This window comes from Theropithecus gelada, chromosome 4 (assembly GCF_003255815.1).
Source record: "Theropithecus gelada isolate Dixy chromosome 4, Tgel_1.0, whole genome shotgun sequence".
In the NCBI taxonomy this organism is placed as follows: domain Eukaryota; kingdom Metazoa; phylum Chordata; class Mammalia; order Primates; family Cercopithecidae; genus Theropithecus; species Theropithecus gelada.
This window is the reverse complement of record NC_037671.1, coordinates 128,212,086-128,237,051: the sequence shown is the minus strand read 5'-3', so window position 1 is coordinate 128,237,051 and position 24,966 is coordinate 128,212,086. Positions and strand designations below refer to the sequence as shown.

At 36.6% G+C, this 24,966-nt stretch overlaps 1 protein-coding gene across 5 annotated transcripts in view; it reads left to right on the top strand.

Moving 5' to 3' along the window:
* The window catches only part of QKI (QKI, KH domain containing RNA binding), a 164,802-nt gene that overhangs the window by 37,711 nt on the left and 102,125 nt on the right, over positions 1 to 24,966 (top strand). For all 5 annotated transcript variants that reach the window (XM_025381417.1, XM_025381416.1, XM_025381419.1 and 2 more), the window contains exon 2: positions 1,875 to 2,017. In XM_025381417.1, the coding sequence (XP_025237202.1) occupies positions 1,875 to 2,017 (143 nt within the window). The remainder of the gene's footprint in view (positions 1 to 1,874; positions 2,018 to 24,966) is intronic.

The window sequence follows — 24,966 nt, the reverse complement described above, 5'->3', positions numbered from 1 at the left end:
CGCAAAGTGCTTTATTGTCCAGAGACCTGGCTAAAGGATATATGTGTGATTTTAATTAGATTAAATTTTTTGAATGCCCCTTGGTTAATTACTTGCTGTAGTTATATAAATTATGTAAATGAGCATTTGTGTTTAAATTATTATTTGGTTGTTGAAAACTTGATTTGAGAATTGCTGTCATATGCTAATTTAAGATAAACACCAATTTGATACTGGACATTTTTAGGAAAGATTTAATTATAAAGCTAGAAGTATAAAAAGAACCTTAGGAAATAATAAAATTCTGCCCGTATCATGTAGTCAAATCCAAGGTAATCTCTTGATTTTTGTTGATTTTATTTGCTATTCAGAGAAAAGCATTTGGTAAGCTTTAATAAGCAAATTGTTATTTAAGAGATAAAATTTGTTATAAAATGAATATTGGTATCACTGAAGCAGAAAATGTATTACAGTGCCTTTTTTAATTGATTAAGATTTTATAACTGAGTAAGAATAGCTTTGATCCTGCCTTTTTGCTGTGTTGCATTTTATTTAACCAAAACTGATTTAAATAACTAGTTAGAAAAATTAAAGAGTGCCTTCATATTTGATAGTTCCTAAGGAACTGTCAATAGATTGAACTTCCCCATGTTTGGAAAGCATACAAAATACATTTAAAAAATAAAAGACATTTTATTTTTAAATACTAATGGATGCAAGCCTTTCTCCCAAGGAGGACACAGTCTGTAGGATAGAGAGACATTACATATGCATCCGGCTAACCTTAATAATGACAACTCTTACTAGGCAGTATGTTCCAATGGACAGGAGCCTGTCTTCTGGTGCATACTAGAAGCTTAGTAATTTTTGAAAGGATCTGCTTTCTTTATAGTACTCGGCTCATTAAAATAGAATTCGCCTACTTAAAAAAAAATGTGTATGTATATCCAAGAACAGTAATACAGGTTTTTAAAAACAGGTCATTGATTTTAGGTATCACTACTTCCTCTTTTTATATTTAATATTTCAGTTATTAACCCAGTGTAGTTTGATCTGTTACCATCTTTTTCCCTTGAAACTTCTCTGATCACCAGTGGCTTATAGTCAAATCCAAGGTACCATCTTTTGCTGTTTATCTTACATTCCTTTGTAGTATTTGATACTGTTGATCACCCTGTCCTTGAATCTGTCATTTCTTAGCTTCTATAACACCCCTCTTCTCTAGTTCTCCTTCCTACCTCCATTTCTTCTTGGTTTGGATCTTCTTTTCCTTACCCCTTCCTTTTTCTCAAGTGCATTCCGTCCTTCTTTCTCCCATTACTTGCTCTAAGACGTCTCTTCTGATAGCTTTAACCATTAGATTTGTATATGAAACTCAGACTTCTGCTGAACTTGCAGTCTGTTGTCTTTTGAACATCTCTGTTTGGGTATTCTAAAGATATCTAAAAATAATCGAAGTGGTCCCATTTAAATGTCCTTCAGACAGATTAGTTCTGAAGTACAAAAGAGGCTTTGGTATTAGTTTTGTCTGACAGGCATTCTTATAGTTGTTTACTGAAGCTATCATTTGGAATGACTGGCCTCATTTAGATTTGGAAAAATTAGATAAACTAACAAGTCCATATTATACCGGTTAGGAAGGAGCTTGGGCTTTGAAGTTAATTTAATAAGATATGTTATTTGATTGGTATAAAAATTGGTTTGTGGTAGAAATTAATTAAGGCTGTAGTCCTGTTAAACATGGGCTTAATCCAGAGAATGACAGAATAGGCCAGGAGCTCTTTATTTGAGTTTTAACGCTTTATCAATGAAACCTCCCCTGCCCTCTCTTTTTCCCCTGGACTAGCAAGAATATTTTTTTTGTCTAACACATTTAAAATTTTTACTTTTAACAGAAATTAGCAGAGTACGGAAAGACATGTACAATGACACATTAAATGGCAGTACAGAGAAAAGGAGTGCAGAATTGCCTGATGCTGTGGGACCTATTGTTCAGTTACAAGAGAAACTTTATGTGCCTGTAAAAGAATACCCAGATGTAAGTATATTTTGTTGTTTTATTCAATTTTGTTCTGCTTCACATATTTTGGGAAGAGATATATTTGGTGGTAAATACTTAAGCATTATTAGCCACTTTAAAAAAATGCAGTCATCAACTGAAGTGTGAATAATTTGGCATGGATAATTTAAAAAGTTTCTTTCTAAATATGTTTCCATTTGATTGCTGCTATGTCACTTTGGAAATGCACATGGTATAGACTCTTGGGTTTCAAAACTGAATGAGGAATTGTGGAAAGCACTCTGGCCTGACTGTCACAGAGCACCAACCACAACTCTGCTCATCTTTAATCTGACCTTCAAGAAGCCACAGCTTGGGCCACAGCATTCTTTCTGTAAAATGAAGGTGTTGGACTACGAGGTTCCTTTCAGCTCTAAAATTTTTATTGAAACCACTGTTTGTAGTCTGATTTCCCCCCATCTTAGTCCATTGTTCAACTATTCTCTATAAACATCTTGCAAATAGCCTCCTTTTCCTATATCTGTTAATTTCTAAATAAATCCAGATTCTTTGCTTTTTGTTACAAAACCCTATGTGATACGGTCCATTCTATTTCTCTGACCTCATCTTAAATGATTTTCCCTCTTCTTTACCACACTGTAGTCACATTGGCCCTCTTTTGGCTTTTAGAGCAAGTCAAGTCTGTTCCCAGTCTTAGGGACCTTTATGTTAGCTGTGCTCTGATCTCTGGCTGGCTGCTTCTTGTCATTAAGAATTTAGCTCAAATGTCACTTCAGAGAGGCTTCCCCTGACCTTTTTATTTAAAAGCCATCTGTCTAGCTACTCACTGTTTCACATTGTCTTTTTTTTTTCTTTGCAATAGCACTTATAATCGGGCATTTCTCTGGTTTATTTTCTCTCTCTCTCTGTCTCCCCAGAAGAATGTAAGGTGTACATAAAACAAGAATCTTGTCTTTGTTATTCACTGCTGTATCCCTCGTAATATTGGCACATAATAGGTAACAATAGTTGTTGAATAAACCAAGAAAAGATGGTGGCTTTTTGCTAAATTTCAGAGGACTTTTATGAAAGCAGATGAAAAAAGGAGTTATTATAATGTCAGAAATACGATGTTGTGCTCTATGATGCATTGGTTATATGGACAGAACACTAGTCTCTAGATGAGAAATGTCTTAAGTTGAATTAATAGGAAAAAGCTTTGATACTTTGCGGTTACATTACAATTTGCAAAAATTGATCTATATAACCTTTTGTTTTTTTAAAAAAAGGTTATATACATTTATTCTGGTTTTATAGGTATTTGGTTGCAAATACACAAATAGTCTTGGATAATGTAGGAAAAGAGGAGTTGGTTGGAAGATTATTGAGTAACACAGAGGATTAAAAGAATAGCTGGAAAACGAAGTGCCATGTTAGGCTAGGAACGAGGGCATCTGAGAACTTGAGCAGCAGGAGTTTGTGGAGCTTCTTGGTTGAGAGCCTTGCTGACATAACTTGGCATCGGTGCCTCCCAGACTTTATCTTTAAAATTCTTAGAAGAGTGAATGTGTTCTGGGCCTTTCTGACTGGGGAAGTGAAGTTACCTACCATTACCTAGACACGACCACTGTGAGCCTACCCTGGGTATTAGGATTATTTGTAGAGATGGGAAATTGTGATTTGGGCAGCTGTTCCAATTGGAGTCTACTGCTGTTAGGTTTTTCACTATCCCAGAAAGGTTAGCAACTGTCTGTTTTGCTTATTTAAACCTTAAGGGATAATGTTTCTGCAGTGGGCATTAACATAGAATATGTAAGACCTTGATAGAGAATATAATGTTGATCTGTCTGGTTCCATCTCTTAAAAAAGGAAATCCTATTCAAGGAAGGGATAGTTATGCATTATTTAAAAGACATATGTTTCATATAGTCTTCTAAGTCAGGACTTGAGTCTAGAGGGCAACTCTTCACTATATTCCTTTCCTTCCTCCCCCAGTTGTGACTTCTTGCCACAGTGAACTACTGTTACCGACAGGTGTGTTGGAGCATGATATTTGTCTTGATCGGTGATTCTCAAAACACACTCCTTGGACCATAGTTTCTATGCTTTCTGGGAACTGTAAATGTTCAAGCCCCTTTCCATACTTATTGAATCAGAAACTCTGGGGTAAGGGTGAGGCCTAGCAATCTGCCTGTTAAGCCCTGTAGATAATTCTGATGCTTGCTGAAGTGTGAGAATCACTCCTCTAAGTTTTTTGGGGTTTTTTTTTTTTTTTTGGAGCGGGGGCAGGGTCAGCCAGGCTGAGAGGTAGGTGATCATGTACCTGGTTATTTTGCCAGGCATCATCATTTCAGGAGGCCTGAAACGGTAAGTGGTGAAGTGATGAATTAAACAGTGTCACTGGTCTCGTGGAGTGGACATCTCAGTGGCAAAGACAAACAGTAAACAAATGAATCTATAGCTGTAATCAGTGTTACGGAGAAACATAAAGTGGGGTAGACAGATGAATAGTGACTGTGTATGGAAGGAGGTATTCATTTTTAAGGGTAATCAGGGAAGAAATCTCTTATAATATGATGGGAATGGAGAGACAGGAACAGAATGATGGGAGGAAGGCATGAAAACCATCTGGGAGAAAAACATTCCAGGCAGAGTGAACAGCAAGTACAGCTGACTCAGGCAGGAACGTGCTTGGGAAGTGTAAGATGTGAGGTTAGAGAGTTAGCAGAGGGGCAGTGTCATGCCGTGGTCAAAAGTAGGAACTCAGAGTCAAGACTTCTAGCTAGTTTTGCTGCTTGTTTTGTGGCTTTGGTGTTACACTTGATCTTAACCAAAAGCCTGGGAAGTGATGTTGTTTTGTGACTTTTCATTCCTGGTGTTCAGTTTTCTCATTTCTGTAATGGAGATATTAAACTTCTCACAAGATAATGAAGACGAAAGAGTTAATATGAGTGAAGCACTTGGAAAATGTCTTTATGCTGTGTGTCACAAGAATGGAAGCTCTATCAGGGCAGGAATCTTTTTGTCTTTCAGTACCGTATTTCCAGTGCTTAGAATGTGTCTGGTAAATGGTGTATGCACAGTAAGTATTTGTGCATATTTGTATGAAACTCATTCTTTCAGATATTGTTCAACTTTTCTTTTTCTTTAAACCTGTTGTCTTTTGCATTTGCACATAGCACGTTACCTACAGAAGTCAGTGTTAAGTTAGAGATAGTGTTTTGAACTTAGCTGTGCAGAGCTCTGAAACTGATAGGAGAAGAAAGTCTCAGACTCAAGGTCTGAGAAATGAAGCAGTGCTGTAGTGCCCTATGCAACGTTTTTGAAGTTTGACCTCATGATGTAAGAATGAGAAGCTGGGCCGGGCGCGGTGGCTCAAGCCTGTAATCCCAGCACTTTGGGAGGCCGAGACGGGCGGATCACGAGGTCAGGAGATCGAGACCATCCTGGCTAACAGGGTGAAACCCCGTCTCTATTAAGAAATACAAAAAACTAGCCGGGCGAGGTGGCGGGCGCCTGTAGTCCCAGCTACTCGGGAGGCTGAGGCCGGAGAATGGCGTGAACCCGGGAGGCGGAGCTTGCAGTGAGCTGAGATCCGGCCACTGCACTCCAGCCTGGGCGACAGAGCGAGACTCCGTCTCAAAAAAAAAAAAAAAAAAAAAAAAGAATGAGAAGCTGATATGAATAGGCCACTGAAAATGTATTAAATTTTTTACAGAATTAATACTTATGAATAAAGCAGACTTCTGTTGCATCTCTACTGTGTACCAAGCACATTCTGGGTGAGAATATTTAATTCTTTTGAAAAAACTCTTTGATATAGTAAAGACAGTAGGTTTTTTAGTCAGATAAGCCTAGCTTTTGAATTCTGGCTTCTCCCCTTATTGGCTGTATTTGTCAACAATTGCCACAATAATGCTCCATGATAAAACACTCTAAAACTGGGTGGCTTAAAATAATAATCATTTATTTCTGTGCTCATGGGTCTGTATGTTGGCTGAGGGTATACTGATTAAGGTGGAGCCTAGCTTGATTGAGGCTGTGGGTGGGTTTAGGTCTTCTCGATTTATGTTCCTGCTGGACCCAGGCTAAAGCGGGCAGTGGCTGCTTAGGGCATGCTGTTATGTCAGGCCACTGGAATGCAAGATCCAAGCCAAACTGCATAAGCATGTATAAGGCCTCTGCTCTTGTTCCTTTCCATTAGCCCAGTGATTCTCAGCTGGTGGCAGTTTTACCTATGGGGACATTTGGCAATGGCTAGAGATACTTTCAGTGTCTAAACTTGGGAGAGGGGGTACTATTAGCATCTAGTGGGTAGAGTCCAGGGATACTGTTAAACATCCTATAATGCACAGGACAGTCAGCCTCCGTGCACCTCCAGCCCCCCAACTAAGAATTACCTGGCCCCAAATGTCAGTAGTGCTGACGTTGAGAAACCTCAACGTCAGCACTACTGACATTCACTTCATTTACAGTGAGAAGGGGACTGAAATAAATATTTGCCGAAAAATAATTGAGATGATCACATTGGCTTTGAGCGTATGGCTGCTTTTTAGAATCTGTTTGTCTAAGAAGTTATAAGGTTCACTTCATAGGATTGTTTGGAGGAGTGAAGGTAACAAATATGTGACACCTGATAGAGCAGGCACTCTGTGGTTTTTGTGATTACACATAAGAAAAATAATCCTGTTCTTGAAGGAGCTCAGTCTTGTATGAAAGATAAAAGATTAAATTATTTAAGACTTTAAGTTTCTTGTGCATTCATAAAACTACAGACATGAAAGAGCATTGAAGTTATATTTAGACCATCAAACTGTTTATCTGGCTGGTCAAGTTTTCTTGTTTGAATCCATGGAAATGTTATAAATGATTATGAATAGAGTTAACTGATTTACATAAGTAAAAAGTGTTATATTTTGAATGAACCAGTAATAATTTTGTCATTAAATTTGCCTAGTTATCAATTTCAAGTTGCTGGAAATTGTTCTATAGGATCTGCCAGAGTAGTAGATTTGATAAATATTGGCGAGGTCTAGCTGTTGACGATACTAGTCGTCCTGTTAAATGCATGAACAGTTTAGATTGGTAAACTGCTTCCTTTGGACATGATTTGATGATTAAATTGTAGTGAGACTTCTTGGAGTTATGTGAATATAGTTCTGATTTTCTGATGTTTTTAAAATGGGCTTTAATTTCGAATAATAGCTTTGAAAGGCATCTCTTGGGTCTAGGCCATCATGAATACCCATATTGTCAAAGGTTTTGTAAGATAGACAATGTCTCTTCAAGGATTGTGTTTTCAGCCTGTAGGATCCCAGCCTGGTTGCTGTTGTGGGTAGTTTAGATTCATAATGTTATTCACAGTACACTCTTATAATAATATATGTTGATGATGGAACATGAGTTGTAAGTTCTCTTTCTGTTTCATTTTCCTGGGTTTGCAAATCAGCTTAGGCTAGTCATAGCTTCTGAGTTAGTTAGCATAGGGTTGTTATTTGTCACCAGTCTTGAGAAGCTGGTGTCAAATTGGGTGTTGAGCTGGCATTTGTTTTAGAGGGATTATGGGGAGAGGGGCCAATTCAGTAAGTTATCTTTCCTTAAAGGCTTTGTTCCTTTGATGAAGGATGAATCAAGAACCTCAGGAGTCTTGATGTACACTACTTTCACTTTCATTCTTCTGAATAACAAATGATATTAAATCAAAATTTAATGATATTCAAAGTCTCCTTTTTCAGTACCCAGGTTAACACTTTATTTTTGCCTGAATATGATCATAATTTTATGAGTGAAAATAATCTTTAAAAGTAAGATCTGCATGTCTCTCTTTGATAGTTTGTACAGGAATCTATTTAAAGGTAGTTTTTCTCATTAGTATATATTTTTATTCAGTGGAGTTGTGAAGTGATTCAGATTACATATTAACCTGTTAAAGTTTTAATTCAGCAGTGTGATTTGATAATGTAGGGCATATCTTTACATTTTAGGTAGGGAAACTTACTGTTGATACATAATTTCAACTAGATTGGTTTAGTAAAAGTCAATTTATGACTCTTCATTGTGTTTTGAAGTTTCCTCTTTATTTCACTCTGTAAGGGTATATTTAGGGCCTGTTGTGTACCAAATATTTCATAGCTTTTTATGGTTTGGGATATACTACATTTCTTAGGATGTTAGTAAATAATTACAGAAAGGGTTACAAGACAGTATGAAAACAATACATAGCTGATATTTTTCCAAAGTTTAACATTTCTTTAATAAGGCCTTTCCGAGTTTTAAAAATGCAGGCACTTTCTTTTGTAAGTAATATGTTTTAATATTTGATAAGAACTAGTGCTTAGAAGAACAAAAGAAAAGATGGGGTTATTAGGGAAGAATTATTCAGATTAGACAGAAACGTTTGTCTATGATTTATCTAAAGAGTTAGAATCTACTCTGTTAAAATTACTGCTACAAAGGGCTTATGTATAATTTGATAATAATTTGATATCTACTCATAGATATTCAATCTCCATATCTCTGGGATTCTTGCTGAAATAGCCAAAGTATATAATATAGAAATCGAGGCGAAATCTGCTTCTCAGTGCTATGCATATTCCAGGAACATTGAACTATTGCTGATAAAGATTAAAGGAAAGCTCAAGGTGATGGTCTCCTTTCATCACAATTTGAGAGAGCAGTGTCTCTGGGAGTAAAATGGCTAATAACAGCATCTTCCTCCTCCTAACCCCTCGTGTTGTCACACATGAAATGGGCTGTGAAGCGGTCAAAGGTTATAGCGCTTGGGCTCTTCCACGCATTTCAGTTCCTGTTTATAAGTAGGTGACCTCAATTTATTTTGTAAGTTAATGAGATTATGTTTTCTTTTGATTTCAATTTGGGCAGAAAAGTACCTGAGGTTTTGAGATCACTTGCCTTTACTTTAGGGATGTTGAGGTTGAGCTTTTCAGCTACTAGCTTTTGAGCTAAATTCAGTTAATCATTTCATTGGGAAAAAATACATATATATTTAAGTGATTTTTGTTTTGTTTTATCTTAGAGACAAGGTCTCACTGTGTTGCCCAGGCTGGTCTTGAACTCCTGGGCTCAAGCAGTCTTCCTGCCTCAGCCTCCCAAAGTGCTGGGATTACAGGTGGGAGCCATCGCGCCCAGCCAGAAAACATATTTTATATCTTAACCCAGGATTTACAACAAGGTAGCTTCCAAATAAATTGGGAATTTCTTGAAATCTTGTTTTGTCTACCATAGAACACTGCTTTTCCCAAGTCCAAAATCAGTGTCATCAGTAAGCAGCCTGTCCGTCATAAACTTGAGCATCTCCTTGTTTCATATTGTTAAATATTTTCTTTATTATCTGGTAGGGAATTGATTGACTTTGAAAACTTCAATGCTGTATTGTTTGAGGTTATAGAACAATGATTGTTTTGATAGTTTCTTTCCTTTGTACTTTTAAGATAGTATATAAGTAGTATAAATTTGCCATGTTAAGGACAGATTAAAACAAACCTCTTAAAATTTGAAAAGTAATTAGAACTTGAACACTAAAAATGATATCTGAATATAAAACAGCAAAATCTTAGTATCATTTCTTCATCCTAGAAATGTTAGTATGTGTTCCATGCTAGGTAACAGGGCACAGGAATATGAAAAGACATAATTGCTGTCATGGTACTGATATAGCCACAATCCAGGTATGGAATAATGAGAGCTTGAACTCAGGCAGTGGCAGTTGAAATGAAGAGCACAGATTAAATAGGGAGAATCTTAAGATTTCTTTATCTTTCACATGTGAAGGCTAAGAATGAGGGAAGGGCCTTGCTGGTATTGCCATTCATTGAGAATAAAGATACATGTGATGATTGTTAAAGTGGTGACAATCAGCAAAAGATACGAAAATATTGAGAAACCAAGATGTGATGATCTGAAATGATATAGTAATAATATGTTTGGTATGTATGTAGTTGGGGAAGAAATTATAAAAACACAACTGGACTAATTCTGAAAGTAAACTTGGATTTGAATAGAGTTTCTGTAAACTGAGTACTAGACATTTTGAAAGATTAACAACAATGAGAAAACTAACCATGAATTTTTGTTGTTATCAGGGTATATGTTAAGGTCTTTAGAAGAGAGGCTGTATTAAGTGTCTGAACTCTAGAAGAATCAATCTAGGTGTTCTAGAATTTGGGCTACTGATGTTACCTCTCATGTATTAGATGTAGGTGGTAGTGGTAAGCACTGTACAGTGTTGTTTTGAGGATTAAGTGACTTAATGCATGTAGAATACCCAGGCCAGAAGTTGGCTCATACTTCAACACTCAAAACATACTGCAGCATACTCAACGCCTAAGAAATGTTGAATGACGTAGTCCTTGCACTCGTGATACTCCCATTTGACACCAGCAGCAAAGGGGAAAAATTAATAACCAGTTAAAACCAAAATTTGAAATCTGTGGTATGCTCATTTGGATATCCTAAATTACAGTGTATCATTCTTTGAGTACTGATATAACTGGATAATAAGCTGAAACCATTGAAAACAAATTCAGGTGAAGAAGATAGATTATCACTCCAGATGTTAAGTAACAATTAGAAAAAAGATTATTTAACCAATTAATAACAATATGAAGGCAATACAAGTCAACAAGTGTTTTATGACAAGCGCAGAAGACAGTATTTGTGAGAATATGAGGTCCAATGCACAAGGCCTTTTAAAAGATACCAAACTACTTTTCAAGCTTTATTTGCTGCTACCCATGTTTCCCAGCCACCTAAGCAATTCACTCTTCTGTAAAAATGGCAGGTACTTTTAATTTTTCTTCTCGTGACACCTCTTTCTTATTTCTTCCTTCCCACCAAACATGCCCAGCTCTCCCTCATCCCACAATATTGAGCTCTAGTGCTCCTTTTGCTATGTGTGTGTGCTTTGACTCCTACAGACAGTTGGTTCCCCTTAGAACACTTTGTACCCACCTCTAAAGCTCTTATCACATGGTATGCAGTGATCTGCATGACTCTTGCAGGTCATTCCTGAAGTCAGAAACTCACTGTTAGTGTTTTATTTTTTTAAAATCTATGATATCTCACACAATACATAGTCCGTAGAAGAAACTGTGTAGTGAAATTACATAGTGAGTTTTCATTCTCACAGTAAAAATTTCCTGGGATTTTTTTTTTTTTTTTTTTTTTTTAATGGGTGGGAAACTACCTGGAAATAGTGGGTGCCAGAGGCTTAAACAGAAGGAATGAAATAATAAAGATCAGAGCAGAAATAAATGAAATAGAGGCCAGGAATACAACTGAAAAGGTCAACAAAACTGAGAGTTGGTTTTTGAAAAGGTAAACAAAATTGCCACACCTTTAGCTGGACTAACCCAAGAGAAAAAAAAGTCAAAATAAATGAAGGAGGAGACATTACAACTGATACCATAGAAATAATAAGATCATAAAAGACTACTGTGCATAAATACATGCCAAAAAAATGAGTAAACTAGAAGAAATGGATAAATTCCTAAAACATACAACCTATCAGGACCACATGATGAAGGAACAGAAAATCTGCACTGCCCCATAATGAGTAAGGAGATTGAATCATTAAGTGAAAACCTCCCAACAAATAAAAGCCCAAGAGCTGATGGCTTCACTGTCAAATTCCTCCGAACATTTAAAGACGAATTACCACCAATGCTTCTCAAACTTCCAAAAAACTGAGCAGGAGAGAACACTTCCCAGATTCATTTTATGAGGCCAGCATTGCCCTTAACCAAAGCCAGATAAGGACATTATAAGAAAATAAAGTTATAGGCCAGTATCCTTGATGAAAAGATGCAAAAATCCTCAACAAAATACTAGCAAACTGAATTGAATAGCACATTAAAAGGAGCATACACCATGATCGAGTGAGATTTCCCCCCAAGTGTAAAAATAGTTCAACATATGCGAATCATTAACTGAGCTACACCAAATTAACAGAATGAAAGATAAAACCCATAAGATCATCTTAAAAGATGCAGAAAAGGCATTTGACAAAATGTAACATCCTTTCACGATAAACCAAATAAGGTGTAGAAGCACTATGCCTCAACATAATAAAGGCTATGTGTGACAAGCCCACAGCTAACATCATACTTAATGGTGAAAAGCTGAAAGCTTTTCCTCTAAGATCAGGAAGCAGACATGGATGCCCACCCTTGCCTCTTCCATTAAATATAGTAAGTTGCTAGCCAGAGCAGTTAGGCCAAGGGAAAAAAAATAAAGGCAGCTAGGAGTGGTGGCTCATGCCTCTGATTCCCAGCACTTTGGGAGGCTGAGGTGGGTGGATCACTTGAGGTCAAGAGTTGGATACCAGCCTGGCCAACATGAAACCCTGTCTCTACAAAAAAATACAAAAATTAGCCGGGCATGGTGATGCATGCCTGTAATCCCAGCTTACTCAGCAGGCTGAGGCAGGAGAATCACTTGAGTCCAAGAGGTGGAGGTTGCAGTGAGCTGAGATTGCACCATTGCACTCCAGCCAGGGCAACAGAGCAAGACTGTCTCAAAAAAAAAAAGTAAAAGACACCTAAATCATAAAGGAAGTAGTGAAATTATCTCTGTTTGCAATGGCATAATCTTGTATATAGAAAAACCCAAGACACCATCAAAAAATCTGTTTAATTAGTAAAGTTCTGGGATATAAAAATCAACATGCAAAAATCAGTCTTCTGTCTATACAGTAACAACAAACTATTCAAAAAAGAGATTAAGAGGTCAGGTATGGTGGTTCATGCCTGTAATCCCAGAACTTTGGGAGGCCGAAGCGGGAGAATCACCTGAGGTCAGGAGTTCGAGACCAGCCTGGCCAACATGGTGAAACCCCGTCTCTACAAAAAATACAAAAAAGTCAACTGGGTGTGGTGGCCCAGGCCTGTAATACCAGCTACTTGGAAGGCTGAGGCAGGAGAATCACTTGAGCCTGGGTGACGGTGGGTGCAGTGAGCTGAGATCGCGTCACTGCACTCCAGCCTGGGTGACAAGAGCGAAACTGCATCTCAAAAAAAAAAAAAAAAAAAAAATTGGCACTCTCATTTACAGTAGCATCAGAAAGAGTAATATAATTAGAAATAGGCCAAGCGCGGTGGCTCACGCCTATAATCCCAGCACTTTGGGAGGCCAAGGCGGGCGGATCATGAGGTCAGGAGATCAAGACCATCCTGGCTAACACAGTGAAACTCCGTCTCTACTGAAAATACGAAAAATTAGCCGGGCGTGGTTGTGGGTGCCTGTAGTCCCAGCTACTCTGGAGGCTGAGGCAGGAGAATGGCGTGAACTGGGGAGGCGGAACTTGCAGTGAGCTGAGATTGCGCCACTGCACTCCAATGTGGGCCACAGAGCGAGACTCCGTCTCAAAAAAAAAAAAAAAGAATAATATAATTAGAAATAATACTAAGGAGGTAAAAAATGTCTGCTCGCTGAAAACTATAACACTAATCAAATAAATTAAAGATGCAAATAAATGGAAAAATATTCCATGTTCATGGATTGGAAGATTATTGTTAAAATTTCCATACTTCCCAAAGCAATCTATAGATTCAATACAATTCCTGTCAAAATTCCAATGGCACTTTTCATAGAAATAGGAAAAAACAATCCTAAAATCCATGTGGAACCACAAAAAACACCTAACACCAAAACAATCTTGAGAAAGAACAAAGCTGAGGCATTGCAGTTCCTGATTTCAAATTATATTCAAAATAATTTGCTTCTGGCATGAAAACAGACACACAGACCAGTGAAACAGAACAGAATCTCAGAAATAAATCTATGAATGTATGGTCAACTAATCTTTGACAGGGGTACCAGGACTGCACAATGGAGAAAGAATCGTCTCTTAAACAATTGGTGCTGGGAAAACTGGATATTCACATTCCAGAGATGAAAGTGGACCCTTATCTTACACCATACGTAAAAATTTAGTCAAAATGGATTAAAGACCTAAATGAATTTCCTGAAACTGTAAAACGTAGGAAAAAAACACTGAAATATAAAGGTATTTGATACTGGTCTTGGTAATAATTTTTCTAGATATTACACCCATAAAACACAAGCAACAAAAGCAAAAATAAACAGGACTACATCAAATTAACATGCTTCTGCACGGCAAAGAAACAATCAACAAAATGAAAAGGCAACCTACAGAGTGGGAGGAAGTATCTGCAAACCTTATATCTGATAAGGGTTTAATATCCAAAAGATATCAGAATATTAACTCAGCCCAAAACAGCAAAACAAACAAAAAAATCACATAACCCAATTTAAAAATAGACAAATAACTTGAATAGACATTTTTTCAAAAGAAAATATACAGATGTCCAAAAGGCTTATGAAAAGGTGCTTAACATGACACATACACACGCGTGCATGTGCATGTCTGAGCACAGTAGCTGTGTGGGTGATGTGTTAATCAGCTTGATTGTGGTAACCATTTCACAATGTATACCCAAATTAAATCATCACAAGTTAAACCTTGTTCATTATATCTCAATAAAGCTGGAGGGAGGGATTCAGTCACTGAATTGTAACTTGTATGCAGCACTGGAACTCATACGTTTAGAAATTTCTCATATAATAAGCCTGACTGGCTGTTCTCAGGATAAATCCCAAAGGACAAAGTCAGTAATAAAAACAAAACAATTGTTATTTCCACTTTCTTTTTCAGCATGGAAGTATGCAGTTTTAAATTTTTGTTTTGTTTTTACATAGCCTTGTAAGAAAACTTTTTTACACAGCACTTGTACATAACATGTGCCATGTGTGCCATGAACAAAAATGTTTATAAAGGCCCAATATGTGAAAGGTTTTGCCAGATGTTTCCTGTAATGTTAATTATGTTTTATAAATTAGCTATTTCTCCAGCAGATATATTTGGCCACTTATTAATTTATAAGAATTAATATGAAGGTAGCAAGGCATAAGATGCTCATTTTCCCTCAAAACACAAGACACTTTGATCTATAGTCCCCAACTTACAATGGTTTGACTTAGGATTGTTTACAGTGGTTCGAAAGTGATATGTTTTCAGTATGCATCTCAATTTATGGTGGGGCCATCTCCAGATAAAACCATTGGAATTGAAAATATCATAAATTTAAAACTGCACTTTCAACTCAATGGTGGGTTTATTGGGACTTAACTCCATTGTAAGTCAAGGAGCATCTGTATTCATTCTGTATTTTTAATTAAAAACAGTTGTGCTGTTAATATATAGCCACAACTCTTCTCTCGTCTCACAAACTTGTATAAGATAGGTCCACTAGTGTTGACTAGATTGGGTGTGGTCCATTTTTTGTCTTCTGCTAAGTGAAAGACTTTAACAAATACACATATACGCTTCTGTGACTGTATTTGTTTCATACCCAGTGTGTTGCTTATGTGATATAATGGAAGATGTGTAAGGCATCTAGCTAAAATCACCCTAGAAATTAGAACTAGACACAATATTTAAAAACAGATGATCAATCTGTTGTGCAAGAAGCAATCCAAAAAAGTGCATTTTTAAAATGAAATCTTGGTTTCTCCCATCACCCCCACATTTTAGGCAGAGATTACACTTTATGAGTTCTTAGAAGTGTTTCACTTGAGGTGCTTTTGGAAATCCATTTTTTATTATCTATTTTGATAATGTGTCGCAGGAGTTTATGGAATTTTAAAAAGGTTAATGGAAGGGTTTTCTATAATGCTTTACATTTTGTCATTGGGAAAAATCTATCATTTCCATTTAAAATGAAGTGTGAGTAGCAATGAATAACATTAGACATAATTGTTGGTAAACCTCTTCTTTGTAAATTAACGTGCCACTTGGCAGAAATATAATTGGTGAGCCACAGAGAAGGTCTGTATTTAAACAGTAGGGTTAATGAACATCTTTTTTTCCCCTTTTTCTTTCCCTTCTTTTGGCCTTGAAAGTTGCACTTAGCTCAGGCTGTTTGAAATGATTTTCTTTGAAAGTGTTGTGACATTGTTTTAATTGAATGAAGCTGCAGAACTGGCGTGATAAATCAACACAGAATGAATTTTAATGCAAGGCAAACGATATTAACTTGGAAATTGGTTGCAGTAGACAAAGCAGCTGCTATGATTAGTTTTTTTTTTTTCATTCTCTACTTTACAACATTTTGAGAAGGATGACCTTGACAATTTCAGCTGTACCAGAGTCCTGATGGCATGCAACTTAACATCCTTGAGCTGTTTCTTGGGGCAATAGTGATTGTTTCATTTTTAAGGTTAGTAAAATTTTGTGTCACAGATCTAATGCTGTGATTGTAACTGTTTTACAAACATTTTTAATTTAGTAAATAATTGCGAAGGTTAAGTAGCTGTGGTAGAAGCCCTTTTCTATGTAATCTTGATGTGGTTCTAGCCAAGGAGGTTTAAGGCATGAAAAGGGTGGGGTACGCCAAACAGGGCTCTGTATGTGGTCACAGAGTGTAGGGCAACTGGCTTCACAAAGGGTACGGGTCGAAACCAGTTACATATTAGTTATTTGTACTAAAGTATCTCTGTTCATAATGCATTTTTCCAGACATTTTTGGGCCATATGTGAAGTATAGATGTGTATCTAGTATGTGACAATTTGGAACAAGATCTGTATAGAGTACTACTATTATTGAAGAGTAGCTGACAAGGTTACTTATTTAAAGAATAGCCAAGGTAGCAAATACAGTACAGGCATTTTCACAGACTTCTTGAGAGCAGAGTTTCTTTATTCTCAATCCTTCACATTTACTTCACTCCTTGCCACATAATAAGCTTTAAGTAAATGTTTTGTTGAATTGAATTTGAAAATGAAAGGCTGTTCTCTATTTTACTGAAAAACAAAGTGGGTGAGTGATGGGGTATAAAGATTGTTATCTCCGTCCAGGTTGTTTGGAGGAGCAGGGAAGTGAAATTTGATGGAATCTGTGACTTACATAAACTGGTTAAGTGATGATGTTGTAGAAAAGTAGGAAGAGCTTATTGGAGATGAACATAAGACCAGGCATGTTGATAGATTTTTCTGTTATGTTTTTTTTTCCTTCAGATCCTCATTTCAACACATTGTTACACCATACTACCTTATGTCAGTTCAAGACCTCTTTAGATTAAAAAGCAACTGCTCAAAAAATGCCAGTAGACTTGTGTTTGTTAAGGACTGACAAGGTAATGCAGACCAGCTGAGCAATTCTAGTAAAATAGGATAGAATAGGAAAAAAAAAAAAAAAAACTGAACACGTCAGAGATCCAGCAAGATTGTAAAGAATTACTAGTTCAGGGTCTTCAGGAGACGATCAAGGATATAAGCCTGTTTTAGGGGATCTCTTTTTCTGCTGAGCATGTTTGCAGAATCTGGAGAGGGCAGATGAAAGGCTGAGCTTTGGGGGACAGCATTTGGAGTCTATAATTTGTCTATGTCAATTTCTGTTGCCATGCCCAGCCTAGTCTTTGCTTGGGGGTAGGGACACTGATGGATATGTACTTTAGGAGTAAGAATGAACCAGGAGGTTACAGGTCCTCACAGAGACAATATCTCAGCTCAAAATTGTCTATCTCAGTAAGTGAAATTGCATTGATCCTGGGTTGCTTGTAAAAGTAGGTGCAAGTGTATTGTCTGACACACACTAGAAAATAAGCACACAAGGAGACAAGATGACATTAACAAAAATCTGAAGAAACAATCTGACAAACAATAGAAACAAATGCACGGAGACTCTAGATTTTAGAATTTGAGACCCAGACTTTGTAAGATCTGTAAGTTTTCAGTGTGGAAGGAGACAGAAGAAAAGGAAGAGAAATGGAAGCTATAAGAGAAAAACTAACCCAGAAAATTACTTACCTACTATTAACTCAACAGGTGGGTTTAACAGAAGATTGGAAGCATTTGAAGAGAGAATTAGTAAACTGGAAGATAGTGCAGAAGAAAATTTTCAGCATGGAGATGCAGAGGGATGGAAAAAAGTAGAAGGGAGTGTGAAAAGTAAAAGGAATATAGTGAGAAAATTTAATATATGTAGTTGTGGTATTAGAAGAAGAGGAGACATGGAATGGGACAGAAGCAGAGTTTGGGAGAAGTGTGTTTCAGAACTATAAAACCATGGAAGGAAAGAAAGTCACAGATTTGTGAAACTGTGGTTTTCTTTCTGTTTATCATACTTACTGATAAACATGATAAAGGAAACCACACCTTGGCATATCATAATAAAACTGAAAAGTAATGATGAGGAAATCTTAAAGCAGCTAGAAGAGAGAAAAGATCACCTTCAAAGGAGCAATGGGAAGACTCGGTTCACTTCTGTTAGTAACAGTGGAATGAATCCAGGAGACAGTGTATAAACCTTTAAGGTGCCCTTCAAAAATAAGACCTTTTCAGATAAGGAAAAATGGAGAGAGTTCGTTACTAGAAGACGTTCACTAAAGGAAATGCTGCAGGTTGTTTTTCAGGCAGAAGAATGATGACTTTGAAAAGTTGATGCATAAAGGAATAAAGAGCAACAAAAATGGTAAAATATGTTGATAAACCTAAATGCATATTTGTACAAAGTGAAAATAATGGCCTGTTGAGTTTAAAATATATAGAATTTGAAAAACACAGGCATATAAACTGGATTGAGGATAAATATTACACTTTCTGAGGTCCTTGTATTTATATGGGAAAAGGGTAAAAGTACAAGTGCACATTAATGTTTGATAAGTCAAGGAAGCATGTTGTAAATAGTAGGGTGAACAAGCATATAACTTCCAAACTGATAGAAGAAAAGAACCAAGAAAATACATTCATATGCAACCCTCCCTCTGCCCACATCCAGGAAAAAGAGGCAAGAAAGGAAAGAAAAAGAAAAGAAGTAGAGTACATAGAAAACACTTAGTAGAAAGATTTAGTAAACCATGTAGTATAAGTGGGCTGTTCCTATTAAAGTTCAATGAAGAAGCAACTCATTTAGATGATTTTTACAGGAGTCCTGTTTAAAATAAGGATAACAAAAGTTTGAAAGTAATAGATAGGATCAAGAAAAGACACATAAGAAAAATTAACAGAAAATTCTGTATTTGTATCAGTGTAAGCTTAATGGCAAAAGGCATCTCTAGAGATGAAGAAGGCCACTTCATAATGACAGGAAGATACACACTTAACCCTTAAACAACATAGGGGTGAGGGGCACTGACCCCCTTTGCAGTAAAAAATGCCACGTATAACTTTTAACTACCTCCAAACTTAACTACTGATAGCCTGCTGTCGACTGGAAGCCTTACTGATAACATAAACAGTTGATCAACACATTTTGTATGTTACATATATTAACACTGTATTCTTACAATAAAATAAGCCATAGAGAAGAAAATGTTTTTAAGAAATCATAAGGAAGAAAAACTCTATTTATTATTCATTAAGCAGAAGTAGATCACCGTAAAGGTCTTCATCCTGGTGGTCTTTACATTGAGTAGGCTGAGGAAGAGGAGGAAGATTTGGGTTTGGTCTTACTGTCTCAAGGGTGGCAGAGGCAGAAGAAGTGGTGGAGGTGGGAGGGGTGTCATACGTGATGTAATATTTATGGAAAAAAAATCTGTGTGTAAGTAGACCCACATAGTTCAGACCTCTTGTTTAAGGGTTGGTTGTAATAGCCTTTACACATATACAGCAAAATTAGAAGTAAAAGGCGAAACAGATAAAATTTAATCACACCAGACTTTGCATTCTTTTTAAGCACCTATGGAATATTTACAAAAATTGACCATGTAGTATGCTGAAAAGCAAGTTTGAACAAATATTAAGGATGGCTATTACATGTAGTATGTTTGCTGATTACACTGTAGAAAGCTAGAAATCAAAAAATATAACTAGGAAATTATTATATGTTGAAATGAGAATAATATATTTAAATATTTAGTAGATGCCAGATTACCTTGACTTTGAATGAAAATGAAACTGCTCCCTATCTGAATTTGTGGGATACAACTAAAACCAGCTTAGAGAGGTATATGTAAAGCTTTAGATGTTTATGTTAGAAAAGAAGGAATACAATAAGCAAAATATTCATTTCAAAAATTTGGAAAAAGAACAGCAGATTAAACGAAGGAAGTAGAAGGAAGGAAGTAGTTAATGAAGAGTAGAAATCAATTAAAGATAAACACAGAATGAAATAATTCAGTATTTCAGCTAGCTATCTCTTTATTATAATGAATTTCTCCAGAAACTTACACCACTTGTTGAGCTCCTGAGTCCGTCGTTCAGTCAGCTGTAAGGTCAGCCAGGTGGTTGTGCTTCTGGGAGTTGCCTGGTTGCAGACATTGATGATGACTGGATCACTGTCTTTCATTACCCAACAAGTTTTAGTCCAAGCTTATTTACATGAGGGAAGGGGGCTCTAAGAGAGTAGAACCATGTAAGACTGACACTGAGGCATATCATTCTTACCACTACATTGTATTGGCTAAAGCAAGTCACAATGCTAGGCTAGATTCAGGAGGTAGGAGAAGGTGCAGATTCCCTTTGCAGATGGCATGGACACAATGAGGGGCAGAGAATTGTGGCCATTTTTGAAATCAGTCTACCTCCGTCAACAAAAGCAGGTTCTTTTAAAACACTTTTGAAGACTGATCAAGAAAAAAGGAAAATAGAGGTAACCAGTCAAGAATAAAAAAATGGGACATCATTTCCGATCTTATAGGTATTAAAAATAATTAAATTAGACATCTACTTTAAATCAACAAATTTGAAAATTTAGACAAAATGGACACAACTTAAAAATTGACATACGAAGGAGTAGAAAATCTGAATCCATAATTTAAAACCTTCTATAGAAAAATATCTAGGCTCAAGTAGCTCCACCAGTGAATTTTATTCATTATTTAAGGAAGAAATAACAGCCATATACAAGCTTATCTGGAGAGTAGAAAAAGAAGGAATACATTCCAACATGTTTTGTGACCAGAATAACTTTGATACCAAAACCTGAGACACGAGAAAGAGAAATTACAGGCCAGTTCTATTTATGAATGGACATTTCTTTAAAAAAAAAATCACCAAAATGCCAGGAAACAATTTGCTCGAGTTTGCTTTACATTGGTTTAACATTTGACAATTAGTTGAAATCCACTGCTATAACAGAATTAAGGAGAAATATTGTTGTTTTAATAGATAGTGAAAAATGATAAATTTAGATATCCACTTGTAGTTGAAAACTCTTAGCAAACTAAGAAATAGAAGGGAGTTTTAATGTGATAAAGTGTATCTTCAAAAAGTTTAAGATTACTTTAAACTTTATGGTGAACTGTTGAAACCTTTAGTCTTGAAATTTGGAACAAGTCAAGGATGATACACTTTTATTTGGCTTTGAACTCAGGGTATGCTGACCAGTACTGTAAGGATAGCAAGAAAAAGAAATAAAAATATATGATAGGAAAGGAAAAGAAATAGAGAACTGTCATTATTTGTGATGTAATTGTTTAGCATCCAAAAGAATCTACAAAAAATTCGTGAGAGTCAGTAATGAAGAAATGCTGGTTATAAGGTTGATAGAAAACAAAAACCAATTATATGTTCATATACCAGAAACAGAAAATGAAAACTTAAAATTATGACATACAATAGCAGAAAAAGCCCTGTGAATTTCTAGGAATGAATCTAACAACAACAAAAGTAAAAACAAGTAAAGGCACAATAAAAAAAACTTACATTTTGGAGACTGGACATGGTGTCTCCAGCCTGTAATCCTAGCTCTTTGGAAGGCTTAGGCACTGGGGTGGGGTTGGGGTGAGGATGGCCCAGGGGTTTGAGATCAGCCTGGGCAACATAGCGAGACCCGAAGTCTACAAAAAAGTTAAAAAATTAAAAATTAAAAAGCCAGGCATGGTGAGGCTGAGGTGGGAGGATTGCTTGAGGCGAAGAATTCAAGGCTACAGTGAGCTATGATTGTGCCACTTGCACTTCAGCCTAAACAAAAATAAACTTGACGTTACTGAGAGAGATGAGAGATAACCTAACCAAATGGAAAAATTGTACAGTGTTTATGGTTTTGAAGAGTCTATATTATAATATGATCTCAGTGAAAATTCTTGCAAGTATTATTTTAGAAATTGACCAACTTGTTCTAAAATATGTGGAAATGGAAAGGGCCAGGAATAGCTAAGACACTCTTGAGGAAGAGCAAGAAGGAAGAACTTGGTGGACCATATAATTTACCATAATTAATACCGTGTGATATTAAAGCAAAGATAAATAAGTGGAATAAACTAGAGAGCTCCAAAACAGACCTAAGTACTGTCAGCTCTTTGTATCCTCAGGTTCCACATCCGTGGATTCAACTAACCTAGAATCAAAATATTTAGGGGAAATATTTCAACTGGTTGCATTTGTACTGAAATATACAATTTTTTCCCCTAAGCAATGCAGCATAACAGTGATTTACATAGTATTTACATTGTATTAGGTATTTTGAGTAATCCGAAGATGATATAAATTATATTGGAGGTTGTGCATAGGTTATGTGCAAATGTGACACCGTTTTATATAAGGGAGTTGAGCATCTGTGGATTTTGGTATTTGTGTGGGGACCTGTAACCAATCCCCCCACCCCAGATACTAAGGGACGATTGTGTAGATCAACATTTATGACAGTGATGACACTGTGGAGCAATTGGAAACGGGTGGTCTTTTCAATAACATTTGTATTCAGTAACATTCGGATATTTAATAACATTTGGATATTCATGTGAGAGAAAAAAAGAAAATTATCTCATGCACAGACATCAATTCCTGGTACACTGTAGATGTAAATTCGAAAGACTTAACAATAAAGCTTCTAGAAGATAACACCAGAGGGTATCTTGGTGACCTTAGGGTGGGGAGAGACTTCTTTTAAACAGGACACAAAAACGCTAACCATGAAGATAAGGTTGAAAATTTGAACTACGTTAAAATTAAAAGCTTTCAGTCATCATAAGACACCATTGAAGAGGGAGAAGACAAGCCACAGATGGGAAAAATACCTGCCAGCTGTGTAACCCCAAAGTAGAAATCAGTAAGGAAAAGATAACACAATAGAAAAACATAGGAAACTTCAAATGTCCTTCAAAAAAATGCTTATCCAAATGGCCAACAAATATGAAAAAATGCGTAGCTTCATGAGTAGTCAGAGGAATGTTAATTGAAACATTTAATACATACACTAGAATGGTTAACGTATAAAAACACTGATAATAAATATTGGAAAGCAAGTGGATCAAAAGAAATTTTTATACTATATGGAGGGATAAAATTATGTACAACCATTTTAGAAAATAATTTAACACTACATACTAAAAGTTTTTTTTTTTTAAATCATCTTTGTCCTGTAGTCTTTTTTTCCTCCAGGTTCAGTCTCTTGTCCTGCTTCTTTATCTTGTCCTGTGTCTCTCATGATAGAGCCCTTCATGAACCTTTGGTGAACGTTGTTTAAGTGTGAAACAATGAAAATTTGAATTAGGAGCTTGTGTTCAGGAACAGAGCTGTCCACTGCCTACCTTAATTTGGGGTGACCACCTAAAGTGCCAGTCTTTGAGATGGAAGCCATATAATGGAACACAGAATTCTTTTCATGGGTTATTTCAATTTTTCTAGAGAAAAAACTAGCCTATTACCTACAAGTCAGAAGCCTGGCTTTTGGTGTTCTGTGGGCAGTGATGGTCGCTTGTTCTATGTATTAGTTCCACCTTTTCATTCTTGTTTTCTGCAAAACTCAAGTCTCTGGGCGTCAAGTCTTTCTGGAGTTCTGTAGGGCAAAATTTGCTACTGATCACACCTCCTTCTAGAAATGACATTCCAAGCTTAATTAAGAGTAAGAGCCTGAGGTTTTAAGAAAAGGATTTGCATTAGACTTGGTAGGCTCTTGTCAACTATATGGCACACTTTTTAATGGACCTTGTGTATGTATGGTGTAGCTATACACACACATATCTGTACATGCCATCACTGTAGCTCTATCAGATAGTATTGTCCCCATTCTGTAATTGAGGCTTATTTGATGTGATTTTCAGATTCCCTTTTTTTTTTTTTGTGGAGACAGAGTCCCTCTTTGTCACCTAGGCTGGAGTGCAGTGGCATGATTTCAGCTCACGGCAACCTCCACCTCCTGGGTTCAAGCGATTCTCATGCCTCGGCCACCCAAGTAGCTGGAATTACAGGCATGCACCACCAAGCCCGGCTAATTTTTGTATTTTTTTAGTGGAGATGGGGTTTCACCATGTTGGCCAGGCTGGTCTTGAACGCCTGACCTAAAGTGATCCACCCGCCTCAGCCTCCCAAAGTGTTGGGATTGCAGGCCTGAACCCCGCTGCGCCAGGTCAGTTTTCAGATTCCTAATTACTATTTTCGTATTTGAACTTGGATACCAGCTGGAATCTGTGTGCTTTCAGAGTTTAAGCACATTACTGTCGTTTACTACTTGAGTTTATTTAAATTGGAGATGTGGGGAGGTTAAGTTGATGAGTTTCTAAATTGGAAGTCCTTTGTTAAAGTGGATCATGGTGGGGGTTTAGGTTGGGTAAAGAGGTAAAATTACTATATACTGAAGCACTGGGCAAAGATAAGGGACTTTCTTTGAATATAAAGAGCTATTAGCAGATTTCAGAATCTAGGATCTTGAAGAGCTAAATTAAGTGCTTATAGATCAGTCTGTGAGTCTCAACATAGGGTGAAAGAAGATGTATGAAAATCCCCTCGGAGACTTTCTTCTAATGATATAGGCATACTACCTACCACCTTTCATCTGAGAATCACGTTTCTAAGGTGTGGCAATGCAAAATAAGAGCCAGTGGAGTACAGAAGATACCAGAAGTACCCAGCTTCTAAAGCCCTGATGGCAGTGGGTTTTCTAGCATGTTACTTTTATGTAATGATATACTAACAGTTGGATAAATGCCAGAAAAAATAGGAGACCATATACATAAGAATCAGTACCTATTTGATTGAATAAATAAATGAAAACCACCAGTGGAATTTT